The sequence below is a fragment of the Cetorhinus maximus genome, chromosome 6, assembly GCF_964194155.1.
Source record: "Cetorhinus maximus chromosome 6, sCetMax3.hap1.1, whole genome shotgun sequence".
In the NCBI taxonomy this organism is placed as follows: domain Eukaryota; kingdom Metazoa; phylum Chordata; class Chondrichthyes; order Lamniformes; family Cetorhinidae; genus Cetorhinus; species Cetorhinus maximus.
The window spans coordinates 127,117,129-127,144,376 of record NC_135884.1 but is presented as its reverse complement, the minus strand read 5'-3'; the positions used below and the strand labels follow the sequence as shown (position 1 = coordinate 127,144,376).

General features: G+C 41.1%; 1 protein-coding gene and 1 long non-coding RNA gene across 2 annotated transcripts in view; one reads left to right on the top strand and one right to left on the bottom strand.

Moving 5' to 3' along the window:
* Window positions 1-11,715, top strand: part of LOC144682122 (uncharacterized) — a 37,037-nt gene extending 25,322 nt beyond the window's left edge. The window contains exon 3 of the long non-coding RNA XR_013576947.1: window positions 9,463-11,715. This is a non-coding gene — a long non-coding RNA (uncharacterized LOC144682122). The remainder of the gene's footprint in view (window positions 1-9,462) is intronic.
* LOC144682121 (tubulin beta-3 chain) lies at window positions 1,217-13,893 on the bottom strand. Its single transcript, XM_078544463.1, has 4 exons — window positions 13,588-13,893; window positions 9,420-9,528; window positions 8,651-8,761; window positions 1,217-5,083 (listed from the first exon to the last, which is right to left on the bottom strand). Exons 1-4 carry the CDS (start codon window positions 13,642-13,644, stop codon window positions 4,008-4,010), a joined length of 1,353 nt encoding a protein of 450 aa, XP_078400589.1. The 5' UTR covers window positions 13,645-13,893; the 3' UTR covers window positions 1,217-4,007.
* Window positions 13,894-27,248: the final 13,355 nt, after the last annotated feature.

The window sequence follows — 27,248 nt, the reverse complement described above, 5'->3', positions numbered from 1 at the left end:
CCTAACAATAGAATCCCCTGTCACTATCACTTTTCTAGTCTTCCTCCTGCCCACTATGCCATGGACTTGGCTGTGGTTGCACTCCCCAGAGGAACTATCACTTTCACCAATATTCTGAATTGAACACAAGTTGGAGAGCGAGTACTATCTGTCTGGTCCTCCTTGACTGTCTGGTTGTCGCCCATTTCCTCTCTGCCTGCATAACCTTAAGATGCAGTTTAATCTCATAACTAATTTTTTTGTTTTATTTTTGTTTACAATTTGTAGATTTTTATTGTAGCTATAAATAATTTAATTGTTAAATTTATTTGTTTTCAAGGTGTTTTAAGGTTTAATGTGTCAGGGTACTATATAGCTGTTTGTGCCATTTTAGTTCTGCTAAGGTGTAGGATGTGGGTGGCAGGATGTGTGATTTGTGCCTGTTAGTTTATTTTTGTGGCTACAATGTGATGCAAGATAGCAAGACAGTCTTGAGATAGCAAGTAGTACAATGGATGATTATTTACATCCTAAATGACACCTGGGCAGTGAAATTGGGCTCCATGGCACTACTGGTGCCAGCACTATGGAAGCCTTAAAGTGAAGCAATGCTTTAGGTCACTTTCAGTGTGGCCTAAGTGGCCCCAGTAGTGGGAAGAGTACAAGCACAGGCATCTCTTGCATGTTCTGGAAGATTTCACATTGGACATATTGTGATATTGAATTTCCACTTCAGCTGATTTAATGCACAAACTATAAACTTGGACCATGCAGGTCCAGTGAATGTCTGTGCTAACCACTCACTGCTGAAAATGCACTCAGCTGCATGGAGGATCCTCCACTAGTGCTATTTAAAGGGCCAGCTATCCAACTTGCAGTTGAGGTACTTATTACTTACGCTCCTGCAAAATTTGGGGAAGTACTACAGTGTCTTTCTGGAGGTGTTTTGGTGAGTTGCTGGCAAGAACTGTTGCAGCATCCTGAGAGGGAGGGTAGAAGAGTTTTGTAACATGTCCACACAAAGGCTGTGACAATTGTAAAGACAGTTGAAAGACTGTAGTTGGAGTGCCTCTGGGTCTGCAACACATCAGGCAAATAGTGCAGAGGCTGAAGAGAGATGTTTTGTGCAAAGGGAGGAGGAGGAGGGGACTTCGAAGAAGGCCCTCCCACCAAGTGTTTTCCTGGAGTGTTCTAGAAAGCCAGCTGGCGAAGGATAGAACTTGAGCCAATCTTCACACATTTTTATAATCATTTATTTACAGAGATGCACTTTACAAACATGCATCTCCTAACCCAACAACCACAATTTCAATCTATTTCTATTTATAGGAGCACAAGTGAATCCTCATGACCCACATACAATTAAACACAATTAATATGGAATTTAGAGAGAGCACTTCTCCTGCCTCCATCTGAGCCAGTGCCTGAGGTGCCTGAGATTCACCAAGGAGGTGGTCGTGGAACTGTGTCACCTCCTTTTATGGGATCTACTGGAGCAATGCTCTGGAGACGAGTTAAAATACCACCACGGCAGCTGGAAAAATTCAATTAATTAATAAATCTGGAATAAAATGCTAGTCTCATTAATAATGATCATGCAATTACAGTATTGCCGTAAAAACCCATCTGGTTTATTGATGTACTTCAGGGGACGAAATCTGCCATCCTTATCTGGTCTGACCTACATGAGATCCAGACCCATACCAATGTGGTTGACTCTTAACTGCCCTCTGAAATGGCCTAACAAGTTGTAGGCAGCTCACCATGACCTGCTAACAGGCAATTAGGGATGGACAGTAAATACTGAACTTGCCAGTGATGCCCATGTTGAAAGAACAAATAAAAAAAACGGCAGAGGTGGTGGTGGATCTGGTAGGATGATATCCCCTGTCAGAAATTCCACCAGTTGCACCACCCTTGCCCTTGGTGTAATCTACCTCAGCACGAAAAGGCGTACATTACTGGTTTCTGAATGGCAACAGGTCACAGATAGATTGATTGATTGCTTTTCAGAAACTGGCAAATGTCATTTCCAGCGTTTGCAAAGATAAATGGCATCCATGGCATGGACATTTGGGAGGGATGTAACAAGAGATAAGGGTTTAGGAAGAAAATTCAAGAGTGCAGAGGTATAATAACTAAAGACTCTGCCACCAATATGAAGTGGAGAGGGGTCATGCAGGAGAGCATAGCTAGAAGAGTGAAGGATACATGCTGGAGGAGGCTGCAAAGATAGGGTGCGACAAGACATAAAGGCATTTGTAAATGAAAATTTTGAATTCAATATGTGGGTGTGATAGGAAATCCATGGAGGGCAACAACTGTTAGAGTCAGAATGCAAGTGCAAATTTTTTAATTGTTAGAGTTTGCACAGTGTCATGCTCTGGAGAGCAACCACCCAATGGAAAGATAACCCAGTTGATTCTTTAGTGGTGCCAGGGTGAGGATGTGATTGTTACAGGTATTTTAAAAGTCTTCATCAATGGGCATTTATGCTTAAGGGAAATGGTTAATGATGGTATCCTACAGCAAATGGCAGATTCTAAAGTTTAAAAAGTACTTAATTTCTTAATTATTCTTTTGCATTGAATTGGTTATGCATTATTTTCCTCCAATGCAATTTTTTAAAAAAGGAAAATGAGCTTGCATTTATACAGTGCGTTTCATGACTTCAGTATGTCCCACAGTTCTCTGCAGCCAATTTTGAAGCATATTCATTGTTGTAATATGGGAAACATGATAGCTAATTCGCACGCAGTAAGGTCCCACAAGCAAAAATGAAATAATGAACGGATAATCTGTTTTTGTGGTGTTAGTTGAGGGATAAATATTGGCCAGAACATCAAGCTTCTTCAAATAATGCCGTGGGATAGTTTACATCCAATTGAGAGGGCAGATAGGGCATTGGTTTAATGTCACATACTGAAGATAGTGCAGTACTCCTTCAGTACTGCACTGAAGTGTCAGTCTAGACTATTTGCTCATGTCTCTGACTGGAGCTTGAACCCACATCTTTCAGACCTAAATGAGAGTGATACTATTAAGCCAAGGCTGACATAGACATGGGTAGAAACTTGATTGGTGATGTTCAAACATGGAATTGGAAGGATAGGCATAGATTTGAGAGGTGATGGCATGTTCAATGACTTTTTAGAAGAAAGAGAGGTTGAAGAGGAGTGATAGTTTGCAGGGATAGAGGAATTAAGGGTTTTTTTGAGGGAGGTTACAACAGTAGATTTGAAGAAGAGGGGACGGTTCTTGAGGACAGAGAACTGTTTACAAGGTCAGTTACATAACACGAACCATAGAAATAGTCAAATTAAAAACAAAGGTTGTAGATAACCATAGCCATGAGATGAAGATTACATTTGGCAAAGGGTGAAAATTTAAGATTTAGAAACAAATAATTGGAGTTGGAATTTGTAAAGGTAGAGAATACAGGAAACCAGGCAATAAAGCTTCAAACTTTGTTAAAGTGTTGAAACCTTAATGTGAAGCCTATGCATTAGGCTCCATGGAGGTTTGAGTTGGTCTAATATTGTATATGAATGTGGTGATGTCATTCTTTAGCAGCAGACTATAGGGTACAGATTTTAAGTGCAATACTGATACAGCATATGTTTTCAGGCCGGTCCTTAACGCATAGATGATGTTGGTTTTCTTTTATCCAGAATAATTTGGAAAATTCTTAAACCACAAGGTTTCCATAAAATGTCCAACATCAGAAAATGTTTCACAGCAATAATTTATTAAATATTTAAAAAATAAATTGGCAAAACAGTAAAAAATAAAATATCAGGAATTCATGTTATTAAAATAAAATTGGGAGTTTTAAATATCCATAACTTATAAAGAGTTGGTTGCTGACCAATACTGAGTGTAAAGAGGATAACAGGGTAAGGCTATCAGAAGCAAGTAATCTATGACTGAGCTAACTCTTAGTAAAGACAAGTAAAAGCATGGTAAGAGAAGATCTAAGGTAAACTGTGTTTTCAAATCATCTCAGTGGATGATGAGTGATTGAGGTTTCATTTTGGACACTGTGCTTCAGATTCTTCCTCATCATCCTCATACATCTCTCCTTCTTCTTCTGCTGTGGCATCTTGGTACTGCTGGTATTCAGACACCAGATCATTCATGTTACTCTCTGCTTCAGTAAACTCCATCTCATCCATACCCTCGCCGGTGTACCAGTGCAAGAACGCCTTCCTGCGGAACATAGCTGTGAACTGCTCTGAGATGCGTTTGAAAAGCTCCTGGATAGCAGTACTGTTTCCAATGAAAGTGGAGGACATCTTAAGTCCACGGGGTGGGATATCACAAACAGCCACTTTAACATTGTTGGGGATCCATTCCACAAAGTAGCTGCTGTTCTTGCTCTGGATAGCCAACATTTGCTCATCTACTTCCTTCATGGACATCTTGCCTCTGAAGACAGTGGCTACTGTCAGGTACCTACCATGACGAGGATCACAAGCAGCCATCATATTTTTGGCATCAAACATCTGCTGGGTGAGTTCTGGGACAGTCAACGCTCTGTATTGTTGGCTTCCTCGGGCTGTGAGTGGAGCAAATCCTGGCATAAAGAAGTGGAGGCGTGGGAAAGGTACCATATTCACTGCAAGCTTCCTTAGATCGGCATTAAGCTGCCCAGGAAACCTCAGGGAAGTGGTAACCCCACTCATGGTAGCAGATACCAAGTGGTTAAGGTCTCCATAGGTGGGTGTTGCAAGTTTGAGGGTCCTGAAGCAGATATCGTAGAGAGCTTCATTATCTATGCAATAGGTTTCATCTGTGTTTTCTACAAGCTGATGGATGGAGAGGGTGGCATTGTATGGTTCTACCACTGTGTCAGAAACTTTTGGAGAAGGAACAACACTGAAAGTGTTCATGATTCTGTCAGGGTATTCCTCACGGACTTTGCTAATAAGCAGGGTTCCCATGCCAGACCCTGTACCTCCGCCCAGGGAGTGAGTAAGCTGAAAGCCTTGCAAACAGTCACAATTTTCACATTCCTTCCTCACTACATCAAGGACTGAGTCCACCAGCTCTGCACCTTCTGTGTAGTGACCCTTTGCCCAGTTGTTTCCAGCTCCACTTTGTCCTGTGATTAAAAGGATGTCAAACATATTCATAAACATTAAAAGAGGAGTAACAGCGAGTGTGCAAGGTGTAAATATATGTAGAAATAGCCACTGCTATGGAATATTCTGGAATGGATTCCCTGCTGAGGTAAACATTTTAGTACAGAATTTTGATTTCTCACTCTGGTGGTTATATTGGAAGCTCTATTTAGCATCAGCACATAGACAACAAAATGTGGCTATTAACAGTCATCAAGGAGGAGAATATCGAAGCTAGCTTTTTGCTCTGGTGTTATATGATTCCTTCAATCAACTTTTTTGTCCAAATCTGACCATAGTGATTTTGTAGAAACAAAAATACACTTCAAATATGAAGAATGCATTTATCACTAAAGATGAATTTCATCAGCAAAACATAATTACTGTGTATACTCCAGTAATGGTCGATCTCATGTAAAAGTCGACCCCCGACTTGTAGCCAAAAAATCCAAACTCTTTGTACTTACCACCCACTCACCAGTGAAGTCAAATTCACCCTGGTGCAAACCTACTCATTGATAGAATCATAGAATAGCACACCACTGATGGGGGCTGTTCAGTTCCTAGTGTCTACGCACGTCAACACCTTGTCAAGACTGCCAACTCACTGGTGTGCGTTGCATTCCCGCCAATCCTGCCCTCCAATATGGTAACATGGTATCAGGGAGGAACAGCAGAATGAATTTAGTGTACACAAATGAATGTCTGTCTGCATAGAGGTTATTTATTTATAAATAAAAATTCAATTATAAAAATACTTTTTGGCTCCTTTTGCCCTACTTTTGGGTGTGGGATTGGTGGGAACAGTTTCCACTCTGGCAACTCTGAGATTGCGAGATGATGGGAGAGGGTGGATTTCAACCCCTCGAAACTATTATTTGTGTAAAAGTCGACCCTCTAGTTTTTAGCTAAAAATGTAGTCTTTAGAAATTCGACTTACATGAGTATATATGGTAAGATCTGCAAGATAGCTAATCTCTTGTGGTGTTGCACATGGGAAGTTAAATTAAATGTAGTTTTCTCTAGTAACTTCTGAACGACAGGTGTTAGGCCAGTTAGCCTTTAGACCTAAAAAGGATAGAACAGGGTACTTCCTAAATAGTGAAAAGCTAGAAACAGTGGAAGTCCAAAGAGACACAGGGGTCCAGGTAAATAGACCACTACATTGTCATGAACAGGTACAGAAAATAATCCAAAAGATTAATAAAATTCTAGTCTTTATATCTAGAGAACTAGAATAAAAGTGGGTAGAAGTCATATTTCAGCTATACAAGCCCTGGTTAGACCACGCCTGGCCTACTGTGAACAGTTCTAAGTACTCTAACTTGGGAAGATTTATTGGCCTTGGAGGGAGCAAAGTGCATGTCTACCAGAATGAAACGTGGACTCTAAGGGTTAGATTATAGGGTAAAGTTACAAACTAGGGTTGAATTCCCTGGAATTTAGAAGGTTAAGATGTTATTTGATCTAAGATTAAGATACTATAGCATAGATAGAGATTAAATTACTTCCACGGGTTGGGGAGAATAAAACTAGGCAGCATAGTCTAAAAATTAGAGTGAAATTAGGAAGCACATACACACAAAGGGAGATAGGAATTTGGAATTATTTTCTGCAAACGGCAATGAATGCTCAGTCAATTGTTAATTTTAAAACTGAGATTTATAGATTTTTTTTAAAATTCATTCATGGGATGTGGGCATTGCTGGCTAAGCCTGCATTTATTGCCCATCCCTAACTGCCCTTGAGAAGGTGATGGTGAGCTTAATACAGAGGCCTTAAGCGGTATGGAGCAAAGGCAAGGCATACGGAGTTAGATCACAGATCAGCTTGTTGAATGGCAGAACAGACTTAAGGGGCTGATTGGCCTACTCATGTTCCCATGCTGATACATGGTTCGAGGGCAAGGAAGGGGGTCCAGTGTGGCCAGATATAACTGAGTTCTGGTTTTAAAGTCATAGGTTAAGTCCTTATTTTTTTTCTCCATGATAAATACCCACACCTATATTTATAATGGGAAATTGTCTATGTAAATATGTGCCATGCTGTATTTTCACCTCACCGCTAATGGTGGTGCAGCATCTTTCCTACTGAGAGAATGTAATTTCAGATTGACAAATATAGGCAGTTTCCATTATAAATCGCTACGTCTACATTTATAGAAGGAAATATGTAACACAGGGTGCTCACAAACACAACATTTTTAATATATTAGCATTCGATTTGCCATGTCATTGCACTTAGGGAGTCACATCTGAATGGGCCATTGGTGAGGAAGATAAAGAGAAAGGGAGATAGTGGCTGAAGCCTGAACAGGCTGTAAATATTCGAACTGAGACACAAAATGGCAAAATTTGAGGTTAAAGCTCAAGGTATGAGGCCCAAGTGTGCAAAAATTAGACAAGAGAATTTGAGAATAGGCAAGTGTGATGTAGACTATTTCTGCAGGAAGAATGTTATGGGTGACATGGGGAGCAGCAACAGTTTGAATAGCGCTGGTGATCCAGTAGCTGGGAATGAGCCAGAGATGGGCAAGCCCTGAATGTAACATTTGGTAGACAAAATCTTAACATAAAAATTGAAGCAGAGTTCCAGAATTTATGTAAATTACACAAAGATAATGATCCTTTAAATTAAGTTCAATATTCACTCACCACGGGGTGTGGGGTGTGGTAATGGTGGGTGTCAGTGGGGGTTTGCTCAGGTAAAAGAAACAAGATGGCAGTTGAGCTGGCATTGATAGAATAAAAAGTTGCTACAGAGAGATCCTCAATGCACAATGAGTGCCAAGTTTACAAAATTGAATTCCATTTATATGTGGGCATAGGAAATTATAATGAGAAAAAAGTAGGTACAAAAGTGGGTAGAAATTTGTCCAGGCCCAATTTTGTACCCATTTACACCACTATTCAGGCAGTGCATTCCCCCAAAAGGAAAGCTCCAGGCTAGCCTGAAACTGGGCCTTACAAATTCTTTTCAATAATTTAGATTCAATAATTTCCAAAGGCAACTTACCCATTGCAGCACATGAATTTCAGGCCGCGTGTCTCACCAACAACAGTCCATGGGTAATTGCCGGGGGTGGTTGCAATCACAACTGTCAGGAGCTGTGAAGCCAGGAGAAGCACTGTTCCCTACCAGGCTCCACATTTTTTTTTTCATTAAACAGTTTTTCAAGAGGAAATCCTAGCCTTGAAAGCCTGAGCTGAGAAAGTCCAATACCAGTTCCCTGGGAAGCTCAATTTATCTGAGGGGACCTAAAACTGGTGCTAAGCCTCTCATCAGGAAATACAAGGGGCCTAATTCTCTTTCAGAGAGGCCACTGGATGCCTGAAAATCCTCCCAAGCCAATGTGGTGTTGAACATGTTTCAGATGTCCTTGGAGAAATGGATCATTTTTGCCCTGATTTTCCATTTAGGATGCAGGGCAATAATGGCTGACTTCTATCACAAAGTGTGCAATCAAATTAATCAACCATCAATCATTTTTAGAAAAAAATAGTCTATCATTTCTAATTTTTTCTGTTTTGTGATTGATTTCTACGTACCAAAGATAAAATTGTCTGGTCGGAAAAGATGTCCAAAGGGGCCCGATCGGACACTGTCCATTGTGCCTGGTTCCAGATCCACTAAAATGGCTCTGGGTACATATTTAAGAGCTGTAAAGAGAACAAAATCAGAATAGTCAGTAAATCGGTTTTACCTTGTGTGAAGGGGAAATTTGGCACAAGGAATTATTCCAAACATATGCATTCCCAAATCAGAAAGCTTTCAAACACATTGCCCAGGCACCTTCCCTATTTTGCTGTCCCACGAGGATATCCTGCGAATAACAATTCATATTTCCATTCCACGTGTGTGATGCCTTGAGTACAACTGCAATGTTAGTGCCAAATTCAAGATATTTTTATTATTAAAAAATTGAGATAAATAGTCAATAAGACATTAGAAAGATTTAAGTAAATTAAAGATTAGACAATGCCAAGCTTCTTCTTCAAATGCTTTCAAATTTTGTCATATAAAAAAGTGTTAACTTTTATTTAGGATCTATGTTAACTCTGTACTTGGATATTTGCATAGTTTTAATATTCCATGCATTTTATTGTTTAAAGTTCAGTTAAATGTTTGGACCAAATGTTTGCATCTCCAACAAACTTAAGAAATCCCAAAATACTACATAATTTGTAGCTTTTTCAGAATTCAGCATAAACCCGTTTGGCTTTATTATTTAAGGCACTCTATTCTAACTTGTAGTTTCCCCTCGACATCACACAGTTCACAATGAACCTTGACATTATGTAGCTCTGTATGACTTACAAGACGCTTCATTGTAGTAGACACTAATTCTCTCCACCTGCAGGTCTGAGTCACCTACATAATTTCCACTGGGGTCGATTCCATGTTCATCACTGATGACTTCCCAAAACTGAGAAGAAAAGGAGGAAAATCAAGAAATATAAGATAACCAGCCAGATTAATTAGCATTAAGCCAGATGCTGTGTTTATATATACGGAAGAAATGGAAAATAACTGCTCCAATCATGTATGGATTTCAGTGTGTGGCTAATTATTCTAATGTGACAAAATGATGGATGCAGGTCAATTATTTTCATTGACCAATAGCATAGTATACCATTAGCACTGGCTTTAACCTAAGCAGATATACATGTGAGATCTAATCATTTTTATTTGGCTACATATCCCTAATAATTACTATTTTAAGGTGGTCAAGTCTTTTGCTTAATAAAAATTACGTTTTTGCTTTGCTTTTGCCAAGATCTAAAAGGATTCCTGCATTTCAATTTGATCTCAATTGGAATATCAAAATCTATTTTTTCTCTCTGCCTCCAACTAAAGCTGGTATCTGATATCCCCCCACCCCGCCCCAAAGGTTCAAAAAATTGTCTCCATGGATTAAAAACGCCCAAAGTTGCTCTTGGTGTCTTGTGGTGGTGATTGCCTGAACAAACTCTCCGTTGGCTGACAGGCAGTAATTATCATAACATCAGGAATAGCAGGGGTGGGGACAGCAAGTAAAAACTAATTACATCTCGCTTTACACTATGATTTATATGTTCTTTGTACTCAAAATAAAAAGAACGTTTTCAGTGGATAACTTCTTCTTAACATCAATCGCATTTACTGATTATACTAGGTTGCAAAATATATTAAAGGCATTGAGGGAACATGAACCTTTCAGCTACTATTTACTTTGCAAGCTGAATACATATCCTAAACATAATTTACTTAGAAAATCTATAAAATATCTAATAATAAATTGTATTGGAAACTTATGGCAGTCTTGAAATATGATTTTAAAAAGCAATTTTTGAAAAAAAAAGCTGCCACAATTTCAGTGAAGACATTTCTCCTCTAACAATGGAATCAGTCGTATGATTAGGAAGCAGCATGTTAAAGGAAGCCATTAAGTATCCATTAGCACAGATACTTCGTCATTGTATTTTAAAAGCTGCATGCAAACTAGTTGTAAATACCCACTCAGTAAAAGAGGGCACATTAACTATTATCATTAACAGCTTGGTTTACAAAATAAATTATATTTTCTGGGCTTTTCATGAATACAGCATGTGAAGCTCATTTTATTTCAAAGGAGAACATCAATGCAGCAATGTATACAGTTTTACCTGCATTATTATTTTACACTTTTACTGAAAAAGGGGTCATTCATTGCAATATGTTTAAATTTGAACTGTAAGAGGTAATGTTTCCTTCAGCAGCTGACCATGGTACTGAAAGTGCAAGCATTATCTAATGGTATATTTTAACCCCAGCTAATTTTGAGAGATTGATTTGGTTGCTTGAGTGCACAAAGTAGCTTTAATGTTATTCTGCATCTCCTGGGGGTATAGTTAATTGAGTAGGAGCCCTCAGCTGTCCAATAAATCTGAATTTCCCACTTTGTCTCATTCATCTCAAGCTCACCTACTTTTCAACACCAGCTGGCAGATACGGCACCGATTTAATTTCTTCATTTGCACCCTCCAGAGAATAAATTGGATGCACTCTAACATTTTGACTCCTCCCAATTCTATTATTCACCTCAGACCCATATGCCTCAATATTTAATAGATTCATATTTAATCTTTCCAAAACATAATGCAACTTTAAAATGACTTTTACTAAAATTCTGATACTTTACCAACTAGCATATATTACATGCTTTTAAAAGGAGAATATGGTAATGATATAGTGAAAAGCACATAGATTTAATCCTGATATACAGTCTTAACTGAGGAGATAAAAGTCTCCTCTTTCTGCTGTCTGTAAAGTCGATATGAATACAGTTCCTAGTAGGCCCAAGCCCACCATGAACAGCTTCCTGCAACACGATCCAAATTGGACCAGATTCCCAGAGCTTATTAGTATGTCTGATTTCTGAAGTGAAAAATCACACTCAGGTACCAAGGACAACCATTCTGGAGAGATTAAGTACATTGTCAGTCCAAAATTATAGGCAGTTTAGTTTACAAAACTGTAACTAACATGGGAGTATCTGATGCATTGCATGATCACAAAAAAAAGAACATTTTATAGGTGGAAATTCAAGACAAGTCCATCAAGATCGGAACAGAATTACAACCCTGAACGTTAACCTATTTGTTTTGTTGTTTTAGATCTGGGTTGTCCATTTTGCATTTTTGGTTGTTATTTCAGATTTTCAATTCTGCAAATTTTCTTTTTATTTCTGCATTAACATTTTACTGCTTATTTGTCTATTCTGTGAAGACATGAAAAAAGTGCGATTTTTACTGATACCTTGTGCCATTCTGCAGTTTAATATGCTAGGCATCATAGTATAGAACAGCAGCCACCATTGATATGGCAGGTGTTATAGGTATTTTTTAAAATTGGAAATGGTGGAGAGGGAGGTGTAGGAAGAAGTAACGACCCATTTTCATTGATTTTGTCAGCCAACGTATCAATTTGTCCATCCAATCCCACGAGAGGTTAAGAAAGAATGTTCCCTGGCTTTGTTTGAACCACTTTGGGTTGGGAATGATCTAATTTTTCTCGCTCAAAATGTTAAGACGTTCATCCGAAAGATTTCACTTGTGCTTGGCTGCAAAAAATGGAAAATAACTCTTTTGTGTGGCGATGCCCCGATTTAACGAAGACAGTTTCCTTGGTTGCATCAAAGCCAACCACGCCCATATTTAACGCCCAATTCTTCTCAATGGCGAAGAGGCCACCTGCAAGCAACCATCAAAGCCCCGGGTATTGTGATCCCACTCACGTAATCGTCAGAGCCTCTCACTCGGTAGATACCCAGAAATGGATTTCAATACAGCTAAACCTTATCCCAGCCCCTGCGGCTTGGACCACTCGACAGATGCTACATTTAAGACTGTTCCGATATTTTCATGTCACCTATCTCTGTCTTGGATGCTTTGACGTCTAGCCACGTGCGATATATTGGTAATAATCCCTGCACCATATTTAAACAACCCTTCTAATAATTATTCTACATTAGAACAAAGACCGCGCCCCCACCCCCCCCACCTAAACGTGACCATCAATGGATCGTGATTTTTCTGAGCGCATGAGTTAGCCTCTATTGAGATTTTCAGCTCCTCTCTAATGTTTATTCTGATTCCGTGTTTTATTCTGATTAACAGGAGGGATTCCCCTTACAATAGATTAGTTACCCTGCCTGGCAGTCACACTTTAAAATGCACAAAGCGGTTGCGTGCCATAACAATACATGAATTGAAACAATTTTGTAGATTGTCCCTGCTATTGCACTTTTACCGAATGCCATCGTTAAGCATTTGCTTGCAAGTTATTTTTAATTATATTTTAATATGTTCTCTACGCGAATGGAGGCGGAGAGGACAATGACCCACGCCAAGGTTATTCATCTTAGAGATCGGACTGTTTTAACTTCGATGCCAACTCTGAGGAAAGGCTTTTGAAATCAGGGCTCCAGCCCGAGGATGCTGATTTCGTGCAGATCCAGGCTTTACTTGCGATGGTGCCGTCCTCGGACAGTGCGGCAGAGCTGAGCTAATCCCCTTCTCCCCTGGTATCTGCAGTCTCGGGCGTGGCTGTCTGCAGAGCCCACGTCTCTATCGAAAGCAGCCCACAGGCGCAGATTCCAGAACAACCCTTCCACAGTGTAACAACACAACGGCGAGGTCCTAACTAAGACAATGCCAAACTGAAAATGCAATTACAAATCATCTCGATTTACAGGCTGAGCCATGAAAAGTAGAAACAAATGGAAAAACAGAAATAATTCTATTTAACATTGAACAAAGAAGCTTATAAATAGAAGAATGACGTTTATTTATCGCAAACAAGACAGTATTGCACACTACCTCCTTATATGGTGGGTTTTATTTCACAAAATAATGCAGTTATAAACATTTAAGTCCATTTATACTCTTTTTTTCTGTCCAGGCATAATCCACTCAGCACCATTTACCATAATCACATAAATGCTTCCATATCAACTAAAATTTACCTTGGCACCGATCTGGTTGCCACATTGGCCAGCCTGGATATGGACAATCTCTCTCATTCTCTCGCTGTTCTGCCTCTTGCTGTGGGTCGGTCAGAGATCTCAGCTACCGATCCTGGTTGGAGAAGGCGGTGGGATGGTGCTGTCTGCTCTTTTATACCATTTCACTGCACCAGCTGATCCGTGCCACAAGCAGGTTGATTCCAGACGAGGATTACGTCAGTCTCCTGGGAGACAAGACTCAGCAGCCAATAAGGATCCAGGGGACACTGCAACATCCCTGCAACACCAGAATCGCCTCCCACGAAACGCATCGCCACTGCTGCAAATACTGGCTATTCGATTGTGTTCGCCATGTTAGAAGCAAAAAAGGGGCAAACAAAAGAATGATGCTGAACTGCGAATTTACCATCCGATTAAATCGTTCGGAGTACTGGATAAGCAGGCCTTTATGAAAAATAAATCACTCTGTCAGAAACGCTGTAGTGTTGCAAAACTCTGGTACCCATTAGATTTTTGTTTTAAAAAGATGCCTATAATGCAGTACAGGAAACTGTTTCCGTAAAAAAGAAGTGAAAATACAAATACCAAAGCAAATTGTGGAAATCTGAAATAAAGACAGAAGAGGCTGGAAATACTCAGCAGGTATGGAAACATCTGTGGAGAGAGAAACCGAATTAACGTTTCTGGTCTGTGACCTTCTCAGAACTGGGTGATAAGGCGGAGGGTAGGAGAATGACAAAAGGTTTCATGATGCAAGGCCAAAGGGAGGGGCAATGGGCAAGTGAAGAAGCAAAATGTATGTCAAGAGGACGTGTGAATGGCAGGATAACTATGTTGGAAAGGAATAAGAGAAAAACGAGAATGAAACAAAATTAAGGCAGAGGAAATGATCTCAAATTGCTGAGTCCAGAAGGCTGAAAAGTGCCCAGTCAGGAGTTGAGGTGCTGGTTCTCAAGCTTATGTTGAACTTAATTGGAACATTTTAGCAAATCAGGGGCAGAAAGATCAGAGAGAGAGAACAAGGTGGAGAATTGAAATAACAGTCAACTGGAAGCTTATTGGGGCCACTCCTGCAGACTGAACAGAAGTGTTCTGCAAAGCAGCCACCCAGTTCATCATCTTGTCTCCGACTAAGAGGAGACCACATTGTGAGTAGTGAATACAGTATACTAAATTGAGAGAAGTACTGGTAAATTGCTGTTTCACTCGGAAGGAGCATTTAGGGCCTTGGATGGTGAGGAGGGAGGTGGTAAAAGGGCAAGTGTTGTATCTCTTGCATTTTCATGGAAAAGGTACTGTGGGAAGGGGTGATTGAGGAGTGAAACCAGGTATTGTGGAGGAAATGGTCCCTTCTAAATGCTGCAAGGAGAAGGGAGATGAAGATATGTTTGGTGATGGCATAATGCAGCAGGTGATGGAAATGGTGGTGGATGATCACTTGATTACAGCAGCCGCTGGGATAAAAGGTGAAGACAAAGGGAACCCTATTGTGTTTCTGGGGGGGAGGGGATTAGAAGTGTGTGAAATAGAACAGACAGGGTCGAGTGCCCTGTCAATCACAGAGGTGGGGAATCTGTGGTTGAGGAGAAAGGAAGACATATCAGATGGAAGGTTGCATCATTGAAACAGATGTGACAGAAACAGAAACTGAGAATGGAATGCAGTCCTTAAGGAAGCAGGGTGTGAGGAAATGTAAGGTAACTATGGGAGTCGGTGAACTTATAGTAAATATGGGGGAGGCAGTGGAGCAGTGGTATTGCCACTGAATGAGTAATGCAGTGTCCCAGGGTGTTTTTAAAAAAAAATTTGTTCACATGATGGGGTGTCACTTGCTAGGCCAGCATTTATTGCCCATCCCCAATTACTCTGGAGAACTGAGTGGCTTGCTAGGCCATTTCAGAGTCCTTGTCATTTCCGGTGCCTAGGTCAACGCCAGGTGGTCCATCTGGTTCCATTCCTTTTAGACTTTTGTGGTTTGATACAACTGTGTGGCTTGCTTGGCCATTTCAGAGGGCATTTAAGGGCCACTTAACCACATTGCTGTGGGCCTGGAGTAACATGTAAACTAGACAGGTAAGGACAGCAGATTTCCTTCCCCAAAGACATTCATGAACCAGGTGGGTTTTTGTGACAATTGACAATGGTTTCATGGTCATCATTAGACTTTTAATTACAGATTTTTTTAATTATTGAATTCAACTTTCACCATCTGTCATAGGATTCAAACCTGGGTCCCCAGAGCATTACCCTGTGTCTCTGGATTATTAGTCCAGTGACAATACCACTACACTACCAACTCCCCTGAATACTCAGCAGACCTGGGTTCAAATCCCACCATGCAGATGGTGAAATTTGAATTTATCAAAAATCTGCAATTAGGAGTCTGATGGTGACCATAATAACCCATTGTTGATTGTTATAAATTCCCACTCACGTCCTATAGGGAAGGAAATCTGCTGTCCTTACCAGGTCTGGTCTACATGTGACTCCAGATCCATAGTAATGTGGTTGACTCTTAAATGGCCAAGCAAGTCACTCAGGTGTATCATACCACAAAAAAGTCTAAGGAATGAAACTGGATGGACCACCCGGCATCAACATGCCGAGGCATCGGAAACAACAGTGGCAAACTCAGCCCTGTCAACCTTGCAAAGTCCTCCTTACTAACATCTGGTGGCTAGTGCCAAAATTGGGAGAGCTGCCTCAGACTAGTCAAGCAACAGCCCAACGTAGTCATAATCACAGAATCATACCTTACAGATAATGCCCCAGAAACCACCATCACCATCCAGCAAAAGTGGCAGAGTGGTATACAGTCAGGAGGAAGTTTCCCTGGGGGTCCTCAACATAGACTCTGGACCCCATGAAGTCTCAAGTCAAACACAGGCAAGGAAACCTCCTGATCACTTCATACCACCATTCCCCCACCCCTCAGCTGATGAGTCAGTACTATATGTTGAACACCACTTGGAGGAAGCATTGAGGGTGAAATGGGTGCAGAATGTGCAATGGGTGGGAGACTTCAATGTCCATCATCAAGAGTGGCTCGGTAGCACCAGTATAGACCAAGCTGGCAGAATCCTAAAGGACATAGCTGCTAGACTTGGTCTGAAGCAGGTGGTGAGGGAATCAACAAGAGGGGAAAACATACTTGATCTCATCCTCACCAACCTGCCTGCTGCAGATGCATCTGTCCATGATAGTATCGGTAGGAGTGACCACCACACAGTCCTTGTGGAGACGGAGTCCTATCCTCACATTGAGGATACTCTCCATTGTGTTGTGTGGTACTACCACTATGCTAACTGGGATAAATTGAAGATCTAGCAACTCAAGACTGGGTAACCATGAGGTGCTGTGGGCCATCAGCAGCAGCAAAATTGTACTTGACCACAATCTGTGACCTCAGCCTGCCATATACCCCACTCTACCATTACCACCAAGCCAGGGGATCAACTGTGGTTCAAAGATGGGTGCAGGAGGGCATGCCAGGAGCAGCACCAGGCATACCTAAAATGAGGTGTCAACCTGGTGAAGCTACTTGCCTGCCAAACAGCATAAGCAGCAAGTGATAGACAGAGCTAAGAGATTCCCCAACCAGCGGATCAGATCGAAGCTCTGCAGTCCTGCCACATCCAGTCGCGAATGGTGGTGGAGGAGGCTCTAAAAATAACCCCATCCTCAATGGTGGGGCAGCCCAACACATCAGTGCAAAAGATAAAGCTGAAGCATTTGCAAAAACCTTCAGCCAGAAGTCCTGAGTGAACAACCCATCTCAGCCTTCTCCGGAGGTTCCCAGCATCACAGATGCCAGTCTTCAGCCAATTTGATTCACTCCACGTGATAAATCAGGAATGGCTGAAGGCACTGGATACTGCAAAGGCTATGGGCCCTGACAATATTTCAGCAGTAGTACTGAAGGTGTATGCTCCAGAACCTGTGCCCCTAACCAAGCTCTTCCAGTAAAGCTACAACACTGGCATCTACCCGGCAATGTGGAAAGTTGCCTGGATGAGTGTAGCTCCAACAACACTTAAGAAGCTGGACACCATCCAGGACAAAGCAACCTGCTTGATTGGCACCACATCCACAAACATTCACTCCCTCCACCACCGACACACAGTGGCAGCAGTGTGTACCATCTACAAGATGCACTGCAAAAATTCACCAATGCTCCTTTGTCAGCACCTTCCAAACCCATGACCACTACCATCTAGAAGGACAAGGGCAGCAGATAGATGGGAACACCACCACCTGGAAGTTACCCTGCAAGTCACTCAACATCCTGACTTGGAACTATATCACTGTTCCTTCACTGTCGCTGAGTCAAAGCCCTGGAACTCCCTCTCTAACAGCACTGTGTGTGTACCTACACTACATGAACTGTAGCTGTTCAAGAAGGCAGCTCACCACCACTTTCCCAAGAGCAATTAGGAATGGGCAATAAATTCTGGCCTAGCCAGTGACACCCACATCCCATTGGTTGATAGCCTATCCCCAGAAAGGGGGACAATAGTCAAGGGTGAGAAGGGATAAGTCAGAGATAAACCATGTGAAAGGTGAGAGAAGGGCAGAAATTGGAACAAATGTTGATTAAATTTTCCAGTGCAGGGTGAGAACAGGAAATGGCACTGATATAGTTATCAGCATCATAATAGTGCCCTGATAGTGATAATCAGTGTTGATTGGCTGTGATGCCTGAGAAGGGAGCCAACATCATGCACTGGCCTGCACTGCTTAAAGCTAGATAGCACCTCTTAAAGGGGAGGTTCATAGAGACTGAAGAGGGTGATGGGAGTTGTTTGTGAGCTGAATCTAACCTGGAGCAGACAGAAGAATGGTACAAGGTGAAAGAGAGTGGGCTCCAAGTTTTTGAGATGCTGCAATGGAGGCCTTGGCAGAAAAGGTGCAGAGGAAGAGAGATGTCCTTTATCCACAGGGGGCCAGGAGGCTCTTCAGAACACTCAGAAGACAGTGGGAGCAGATAGTCATTGAGGCCTGTGTTACTCACAGTAAATGGTTATAATGGAAGAATTAATCCAGGTTGGTCTTTTAATTCAATCTGGTTTATTTTGAAGACAGCTCCTCAGTGCTACTGATTTCCTAGTAGCTTCCAAGCAAAATGTCCCAGCTGTATCTTTTTATCCTCTTTAGATGGGGTGATCAATGCCCATCACCTGTTTAACTAGCAATTGTCTTCAACAAAGTGATTGCCATGCAGTGTGATTACTTATACATTGACAGATTCCCCTTTAATTATATATATGTACACACACAAAATATATACGTTTTTCTTCATTTCGTCATTATAACACAAGACACCCCTCTTCCAATATATTTAGTAATTGCTTGGAGCAGGAACTTACTTTTCATAAAAACAAACAGTCTGTTAATTGGTGACTTGTGTCAACCCATTGTTATTTGGGGATCTCTCTTTTATTTCTTTTAAGGTGGCTAGGTCTATTAGCCTTTTCCAGCAACAATATGTCGAATGAACATTATTCCAAAGAGACCGGTTATCAACATAACATTCTATGGGCAAACTTCTCACATTGCCCCTTATATAATATTTCTGTCAGTATACTGGATAAGCAAACCCTCATATCTAATGCTTCTACTAATTCCAGTGTTTCAGCAGTTAAGGTGCTTCTTACTGCCTTTATTTTCTTGGCCTCGCAAGTCAGTGGAAAACATTTATCATTCTTTCCCACCAAGAATATGATAAACCCTGCTGTGCTAGAATACCCATCTGGAAGATTGGCATGTGAAGGAAGCATAGCTAAAAATGACCAACCTCATACCTCCTGGTTCACCCAAGGCTGGAAACTTGAGTACGCATCTCTCTGAATTTAATCTTTTTTAGTGTTTTATTTGCCCTCAGAACTTGCTCACTATTGCATGTTTCATCATAGTACTCAGCTCCAACACATGATAACTAGCATTAGGTCTAGTCTGAGTGCACAACCAGTTCAACTGCCCAATCAAACTTCTCAACTGTTCCGTTTCTTCCTTGGTAGCAGGATCCTCTTTGCAAGGTTCTAACCCAACTTATTGGGATATGATTAACATTTTCTAGATAAGATTGTTGATTCAGTGTCACTCCTGACTTGCTCTGCTTAATATCTAAACCTATGTATTTCAAGGCTCCTGAAGCCTGTCTTCCTACCTTGCACTCCTTCTTCATCTTCAATTACCTATTGCTCAAATTCTACAGAGTTTCCCCACAGGAAATCTCCTTATGGTACCAGTAGAGCATCACAGGTTTTACCTTTAACTGAATGAAACCTGTTTTCAACTGGACAGACCTCACTGAAAAATACCATACTCTTGCCTCATCATTCAACCCATAAACACATTTGTTCAATTTCCACAGCTTTCCTTCTACATCACCGGCTTCTTTGGGTGTTTTAAAAAAAAACTTCCCTTTGAAACTTCTCCCCTGTAAAAATGCAGCCTATATCAATTGATTTGCACTCTCAGGAATATGATGCCAAAATTGCTAAAAATATCTTCAAACTCACTTTCTCCACAGTAGGCGAGTCCACCCTGACATCCTGATCCCCGAATCTCTCTTCAAAGCTTCGGGCTAATCTTGCTTTGGCCTTATACGTACCATCTGGGAGTACCTTTTCGGTACAGATCCATCTGTGAGATAAAGCTGGTTGTCCTGTCAGGTATTTCAGAATATACCCCAAATGCCTTCCAACTTTCTAACTCTGTTTGACTTTCTTTATCAGCTTATTTTCCACTTTATTAGCAGCTACTAAAATCTCTCAGTCATAAAGAACTTCTACTTCTATTGAGATCCCTAGCTTGCTCTCTAGCCCTTGTTAAGCTATGGCCTTTACTCACATTCCTCTCTTTCCGAACTACTACATGATCTTTCTCCCATGCGAGCAGAACCCCGTTCGCAAGTCCATGATTTTCTTCTGGAGTCATGACCACTCTCTGGTTCACTGTCAGAATTAATTCTACACTTTCTGGGTTTCCACATCTTTACCTCAGTTTGCCAATCCATAGATCTTGTCTCCTGTCCTTCATCCTGCACATTTAGCCAATGTTCGTATTTACCAGTGGCCTTTCCTGCTCTCCCTATGATGGTGGCATCCCTCCACACACTGGTCCCTTCTGGCATGTATGTTACCTTTGTTTCTACTTTGGGTAGTTGCCCTTTTGGATGAATAGCATTATCCTGTACCTCAGTGTTACTTTGTTCATCAGTCAACCCTGTATTTGCCGTACTCTGCTCCTCATAACTGCCATGTGTGTGTATGCATGTGCATGGTGCCTCCACGCTTTCTATGTCCTGTTCAGAACCTGTAAAGGTATAGACAGTACCAATTAACTGCGAAGAATGTACCCTAACAGTTTGATTGCTGTGTTGCACAATCATTACTTTCCCATCACTCCTTATTACATTGCCAGGTCCTTTACAGCCTTCCCTTTTGTAATGTACCATGTCTCCTTGTCTAAACTGTATTCCTGATGGTCTTATGCGGTGCCACAGGGCTTGCTGAATTTTCTCCAAAACCTCAGCTTTAATGAAAGCTTTTCTGCCCGCTTGCAAAGCATTCAGATCAGCAGAAAAGTGCAGCAAATGCTACTCACTTTTAGAGCAAGAGGAGCATCTGATAACACCGAAGGCAACTTCGGATTTCTTCTGTACGCCAACTGGTACGGACTGTACTGCCCAACCATTTGCAGAGAGTTCTTCTAGTGCACTGCCCGTGCTAGCGCCATTTGCAATTTACAATCCTGTTATCAGCCAATATTTTATGCAACATCGTCTATTACTGCATGGTTTCTTTTGCAAAGATCATTACTAAATGGGCTCTCAGTGGCAGTGTGCATAGCTATGATGTTTAAATTTTCATACATCAAAATTCCTCATTGGTGAATTCCCCACCCTTATCTGTCAGGAACTTCATTAGTGTCCCTAATCCTGTTCCTACCCATTTCTCCATGACCATGGTCCTTTTGTCTTTATTATGCAAGACAATGGATAGGCTAAATCTAGTTGCCATATCTATGAAGTGTAGTAAAAAAAAAATACCACTATCCCTATCCCAACCTGTCAAGTCTATTGCTACTGCATTGTTAAATTCCCTGGCTAGTGGCAAGCTCTCAATAGGATGCAGTGGCATCTTGCAATATTTGAGACAAATCTCACACTGAGCAGTTATTTGTTCATTAAGGTGATCGTATCCTTTATCAACCACTCCCGCATCTCGAAGTAGAGTCTTCAGTTTCTGTGGCGCCGGATGTGCAAACTGTATGTAATTTCCAAATAGATTTTTTTTGTCCACCAAATTCTTATTCCCAGCAGTTAACAAAACTCAATGAACTTTTTGATGAGAAATCTCTGGCTTCCTTAGTGGCAGGCAGTAATGGCCTGACTGAGTAAAATGCAGATCTACATTTTTTTCCCTGAACACGACTGCTCTATCATTCTTCATATCTAACGTCACCTGAGTCTTCTTCATTACAGATTAGACTTAATAGCAGTATCTTACTAGAAACCACATCAGTACTGATAAACACACTGATCCCTGCTATCTTACAAGGGAGGACCACCAATTGAGGATGTTAATGTATTGTCATCTCTAAACATGAAGCAGGTAGAGCTTTCATACTCTTTGACCTTCCGCCAGTCTGCCTCATCGAGAGACTCCAGATAGCAGTCAAGACAGTCCATGCCACACACCGTAGAAGTGCAACCACTGTCCAGAACCGCACAGTTGAAGGAATCTACCATCCAAGATATTCTTCACTGGGTTCAAACTTTCAGTGACCAATACAATTCTATCATGCCATCTGAGACTATCATTTTCAGTCTCAGATGAATCCAGTTCATGGGTCACTTCAAAAATGCAAATCCTTAACTGTGGGCAGTTCAGCGCATAATGATACTGGGAATCACACTAAAAACACCAATTAACCATCCCAGGGACGCTTTTTGTCCTTACTCTCAAACTGGCTAGGGCTATGACTGTTTTCCGACCTCCTGTCATTAACTCCATCTTTGTATTGGAATCTTCGCCTAGTATTTGGTCAACCTCAAAACTTGGCCACCATGCAATCCTCTATCCTTTGTTTCATGCAAAGTTGTTAGCATTTGCTAAGAAAGTGGCTGGGAACAACTGTTTCCCCAGAAATTTAGGGCAGCAGCCATTGGATCTAAGAGATTCTTTCCCCCAGAATTGTACCCCTGTTAGTATTAAAAGTCATCAACGTGCGAAATGCGGGCACAGTCCCGTAATTTAAACAGCAATACTGACTCCAGAATTTCAAGTTCAAATCTGTAGTCTCCTGTACCATTTATCAAAATCCATGATATATTCTTCCATGGATTGATCATCTGATTTCCTAAATCTGTCAAAGATTGTCCAAGCTTCATAGCCAAAAATTGTAACAGAAGGTCCAATCCCTCTTCATGATCCAAATCATCTACTTTCCACTCTGTATAAACCTTACTCCTTGATGCTGGTAATGATAACACCAATGCAATACCTTGTTTCTTCTGGAGTATGGAAGTAACCCAGGTCCATAACTCAACTTCAGCCTTCCATTGCTGATAAGGTTCAGAGTCAGAAAAACAATTGGTGGATAATCAAAGCTTGCAATTTTGCACACTCCTTCCACCATTCCATAACTTAAATTATCAGCAACAGTACACTTCTTTTCCCTTAAAGGATTAAGACAAAAAGCTTCATATACAGCAATCAATCACCAAGCTTAAAGCTCATCCTCTGCTACTATGTTACTCATAATAAAATGGCTGTAGTGGAAAAATTAATTCAGACTGGTCTTTTGGTTCAAGCCAGTTTATTTTCAAGAAACTACTGACTTCCCAGTAACTTCCACACAAAGTGTCCCAGCTGTATCTTTTTATTCTGTTTAGATGGGTTAATCAATGTCCATCACCTGTTTAACTAGCAATTGTCCTTAACAAGGTAATTGCCATGCAGTGTGATTACATATACATTGACAGCCTGTGCGGAGGTGTCAGCTGTGGCTCAGTTCATAGCACCCTCGCCTTTGAATCAGAGGGTTGTGGGTTCATGTCCCACTCCCGGAAAACTAAGAACTGTGATTGTACTCGAAAGAGTTGCAATCTGTGACTGTTGATAACTCAAAAGAGTTTGACAGCCTGTGCAAGCAGTCCAGCCCTGAGGACCTTCACGTGGTTCTGCAAGAAGTTATGGATAACAGATGCATTGGTTAAGATCTTCCAAAATTCCTTAGATTCTGGAAAGTGGATTGAAAATAGCAAATGTAACACCTTTATTTAAGAACGGAGGCAGAAAGCAGGAAACTATCGGCCAGTTAGCCTAACATTTGTCATAGGGTAAGTGCTAGAATCCATTATTAAGGAGGTTATAGCAGAATACTTAGATAATCACAATTTGATCAGGCAGACCCAACATAGATCTGTGAAAGGGAAATCATGTTTAACTGATCTGTTAGAGTTTTTTGACTAAGTAACATTCAAGGTGGATAAAGGGGAACCAGTAGATGTGGTGTACTTGAATTTCCAAAAGGCATTTGATAAGATGCCATATCAAAGGTTGCTACAGAAGATAAGAGCACATGGTGTAGGGGGTTACATATTAGCATAGATAAAGGATTAGTTGGCTAACAGGAAGTAGAGAGTAGGGATAAATAGGTCATGTTCAGGTTGGCAAGTTGTAAATAGTGGAGTGCCACAGGGATCAGTGCTGGGGCCTCAACTATTTACAATCTATATGAATAACTTGGATGAAGGGAGTGGATGTATGATAGCTAAATTTGCTGATGACACCAAGATAGGTAGAAAAGTAAGTTGTCATGAGGAGGTAGAGAGTGTGCAAAGGGATATAGACAAGTTAAGCGAGTGGGCAAAAATTTGGCAGCTGGAGTATAATGTGGGGAATTGTGAACTTGTTCACTTTGGCAGGAAGAATAGGAAAGCAGTATACTATTTAAATGGAGAAAGAATGCAGAACATGGTGGGACAGAGGGATCTAGGTGTCCTGGTACATGAATCACATAAAGTTAGTATGCAGGTACAGCAAGTGATTAGGAAGGCAAATGGAATGTTGGTTTTATTGCAAGAAGAATGGAATATAAATGTAGGGATGTTTTACTACAGGGCCTTGGTGAGACCACATCTGGAGTACTGTGTCATTTTTTGTCTCCTTATTTAAAAAAGAGATAAAATTGCTTTAGGAGCAGTTCAGAGAAGGTTCACTGGACTCATCCCTGGGATGAAGGGGTTGTCTTATTAAGAGGTTTGGCCTACACCCATTGGAGTTTAGAAGAATCAGGGATGATCTTATTGAAACATATAACATCCTGACGGGACTTAATAAGGTGGAATCCGGAGGATGTTTCCTCTTGTGGGGGAGACTAAAACTAGAGGACAAAAAATAAGAAGTCTTCCTTTTAAGACAAATGAGGAGAAATCTTCTTCCCCAAAGGGTTGTTGGTATGTGGAATTCTCTTCTGCAGAAAGTAGGAGAGGCTGAGTCTTAGAATTTATTTAAGGCAGAGTTAGACAGATTTTTGTTAGGCAATGGAGTCAAGGGTTATGGGGGGGCAGACAGGAAAGTGGAGCTGAGAACACAAACAGATCAGCCATGATTTTATTGAGTGGTGGGACAGGCTCAAAGAGCCAAATTCCCTACTCCTGCTCCTATGTTCCTAAGTTCAATAGTCTTATAGGAATGGTCAAGGTCAGTGAATGCATCTTCAAATGCCATATCCCACCAACTGCACGACTAACCTCACACATTGGTCAATGCACCACACCCCCATCACTCACCTACCAACAATCTCTATCAATCAGGCCTCATAATTGTGTGAGGAATATGCTTTTTAAGAAAAATAATTGGAAGGGCGTTGAATTTTGGACACTCTCCCTCCTGAGGTTTTTTTTTTAAGTCTACAAGTTTACTTTGGCCTGTGTGCAAGCTGCTTTCTTTTCCAAGAAATCACATGTTTTCAGCTAGATGACCAGCAGGACACCTGATCAGAGAAGAATTATTTTGTTTATTTGAGGTAAAGAAAAAAACTGCTGTTGCCAGCCTGTAATCTCATGCTGATTGGTTGAAAACACCTGGCCTGGGGGAAGTTCTCTCTGGACATTTTATTTTGAGCTCAGTTGTGCCTTGGAAGGAGACTGTGAAGGAAGACTGTTTTTCTCTCTCTCTCTCTCCCTCCCCCTGCAATGCCTGCTGTCCAGAGTGAGTTAACACAGCCAGAAAATTCTCATCTCGGAATAACTCATCTGTATTTTGAAAGCCTGTGATGCTTTGACAAGTGAGTGTTATCACCAATAATGTTTCACCAAAGACTCACCTGACTGTGACCAGAACTCTGTCAGATCAACGGCGCCAAGATCTTTTTCAACTTCATCCTTTTCAAAGTGTTCTCTTACACCAACCTCTGCAGAGAGCTTATTTGTTTTGTTCTTTGTTTTGTGTTTTTTGTGTTTTTGTGCGTGTGTACGTGTGTTGGGGTTTTAAAAAGCGGTAAATCATTACAGTTTCAGATTACAAATTGTAAGTTAACCAGTTTTGCAACTTGTTTTAAAAGAAGTTTTGTTTCATTATAAATCAATTATTCTGTGTTTATTGAAAGAAGCCTGGTTAAAGTCTCTTTTATGTTAGGTATAGCAGTAGCAAAGGTAAACAATTGGTCATTTTGGGTGAGTGAATTAAACATTTACATTATTGCTGCAACCTGTGGAGTAGTGGGGCTAGAATTAATAGCACACTCCTCCCATCCCGGTCATAACACCTGATATAGAGGCCGGCATACCGTCTGCCTCCTTGATTGCTTGCTGTGCCTGCGTGTTGGCTTTCAGTGACTTATGGACAGGGGCGTTCAAGTTCCTTTGGACATCAACACTTCCCAATCTCTCTCCATTTAAGAGGTACGCTGCCTGTTTTTCCTGCCAGGGTGGATGGCTTCACGTTTTTCCACGTTATATTCCATCTGACATGTTCTTGCCTGCTCACTTAGCCTGTCTAAATCCCCTTGAAGTCTTTTTTTGCATCCTCCTCACAACCCCATCTAGTTTTGTGTCATCAACAAGCCTGGAAATATTACATTTGGTCCCTACATTTGGATCATTGATGTAGGTTGTGAATGGCTGGGGCCCAGGCACTGACCATTGCACTGTCCTACTAATCACTGCCTGCCAACCTGAGAATGATCTGTTTGTTCCTATCTCTGTTTTCTGCCCACTAGCCAGCCCTCAATCCATGCCGGCATATCACCCCCACTCTTGTGTGCTCTAATTTTGCTTACTCATCTCTTGCATGGAAAGCCTTCTGAAAACCCAAATACACCACATCCATTGGTTCATCCTCAAAAAACTGTCAACATGTTCATCAAACATGACTTCCCTTTCATAAATCTATGTTGGCTCTGCCCAATTCTACCATTATTTTCCAAGTGTCTAGTTATCACATCCTTTATAATAGATTCTTGTATTTTCCCTACTGATGTCAGGCTAACAGGTCTGTAATGCCCTGTTTTCTCTCCTTTCTTAAATAGTGGGGATACATTTGCTACCTTCCAATTTGAAGGAACTGTTCCAGAATCTATAGAAATTTGGAAGATGACCACCAATGCATCCACTTTGTCTACAGCCACCTCTTTCAATACTCTGGGAT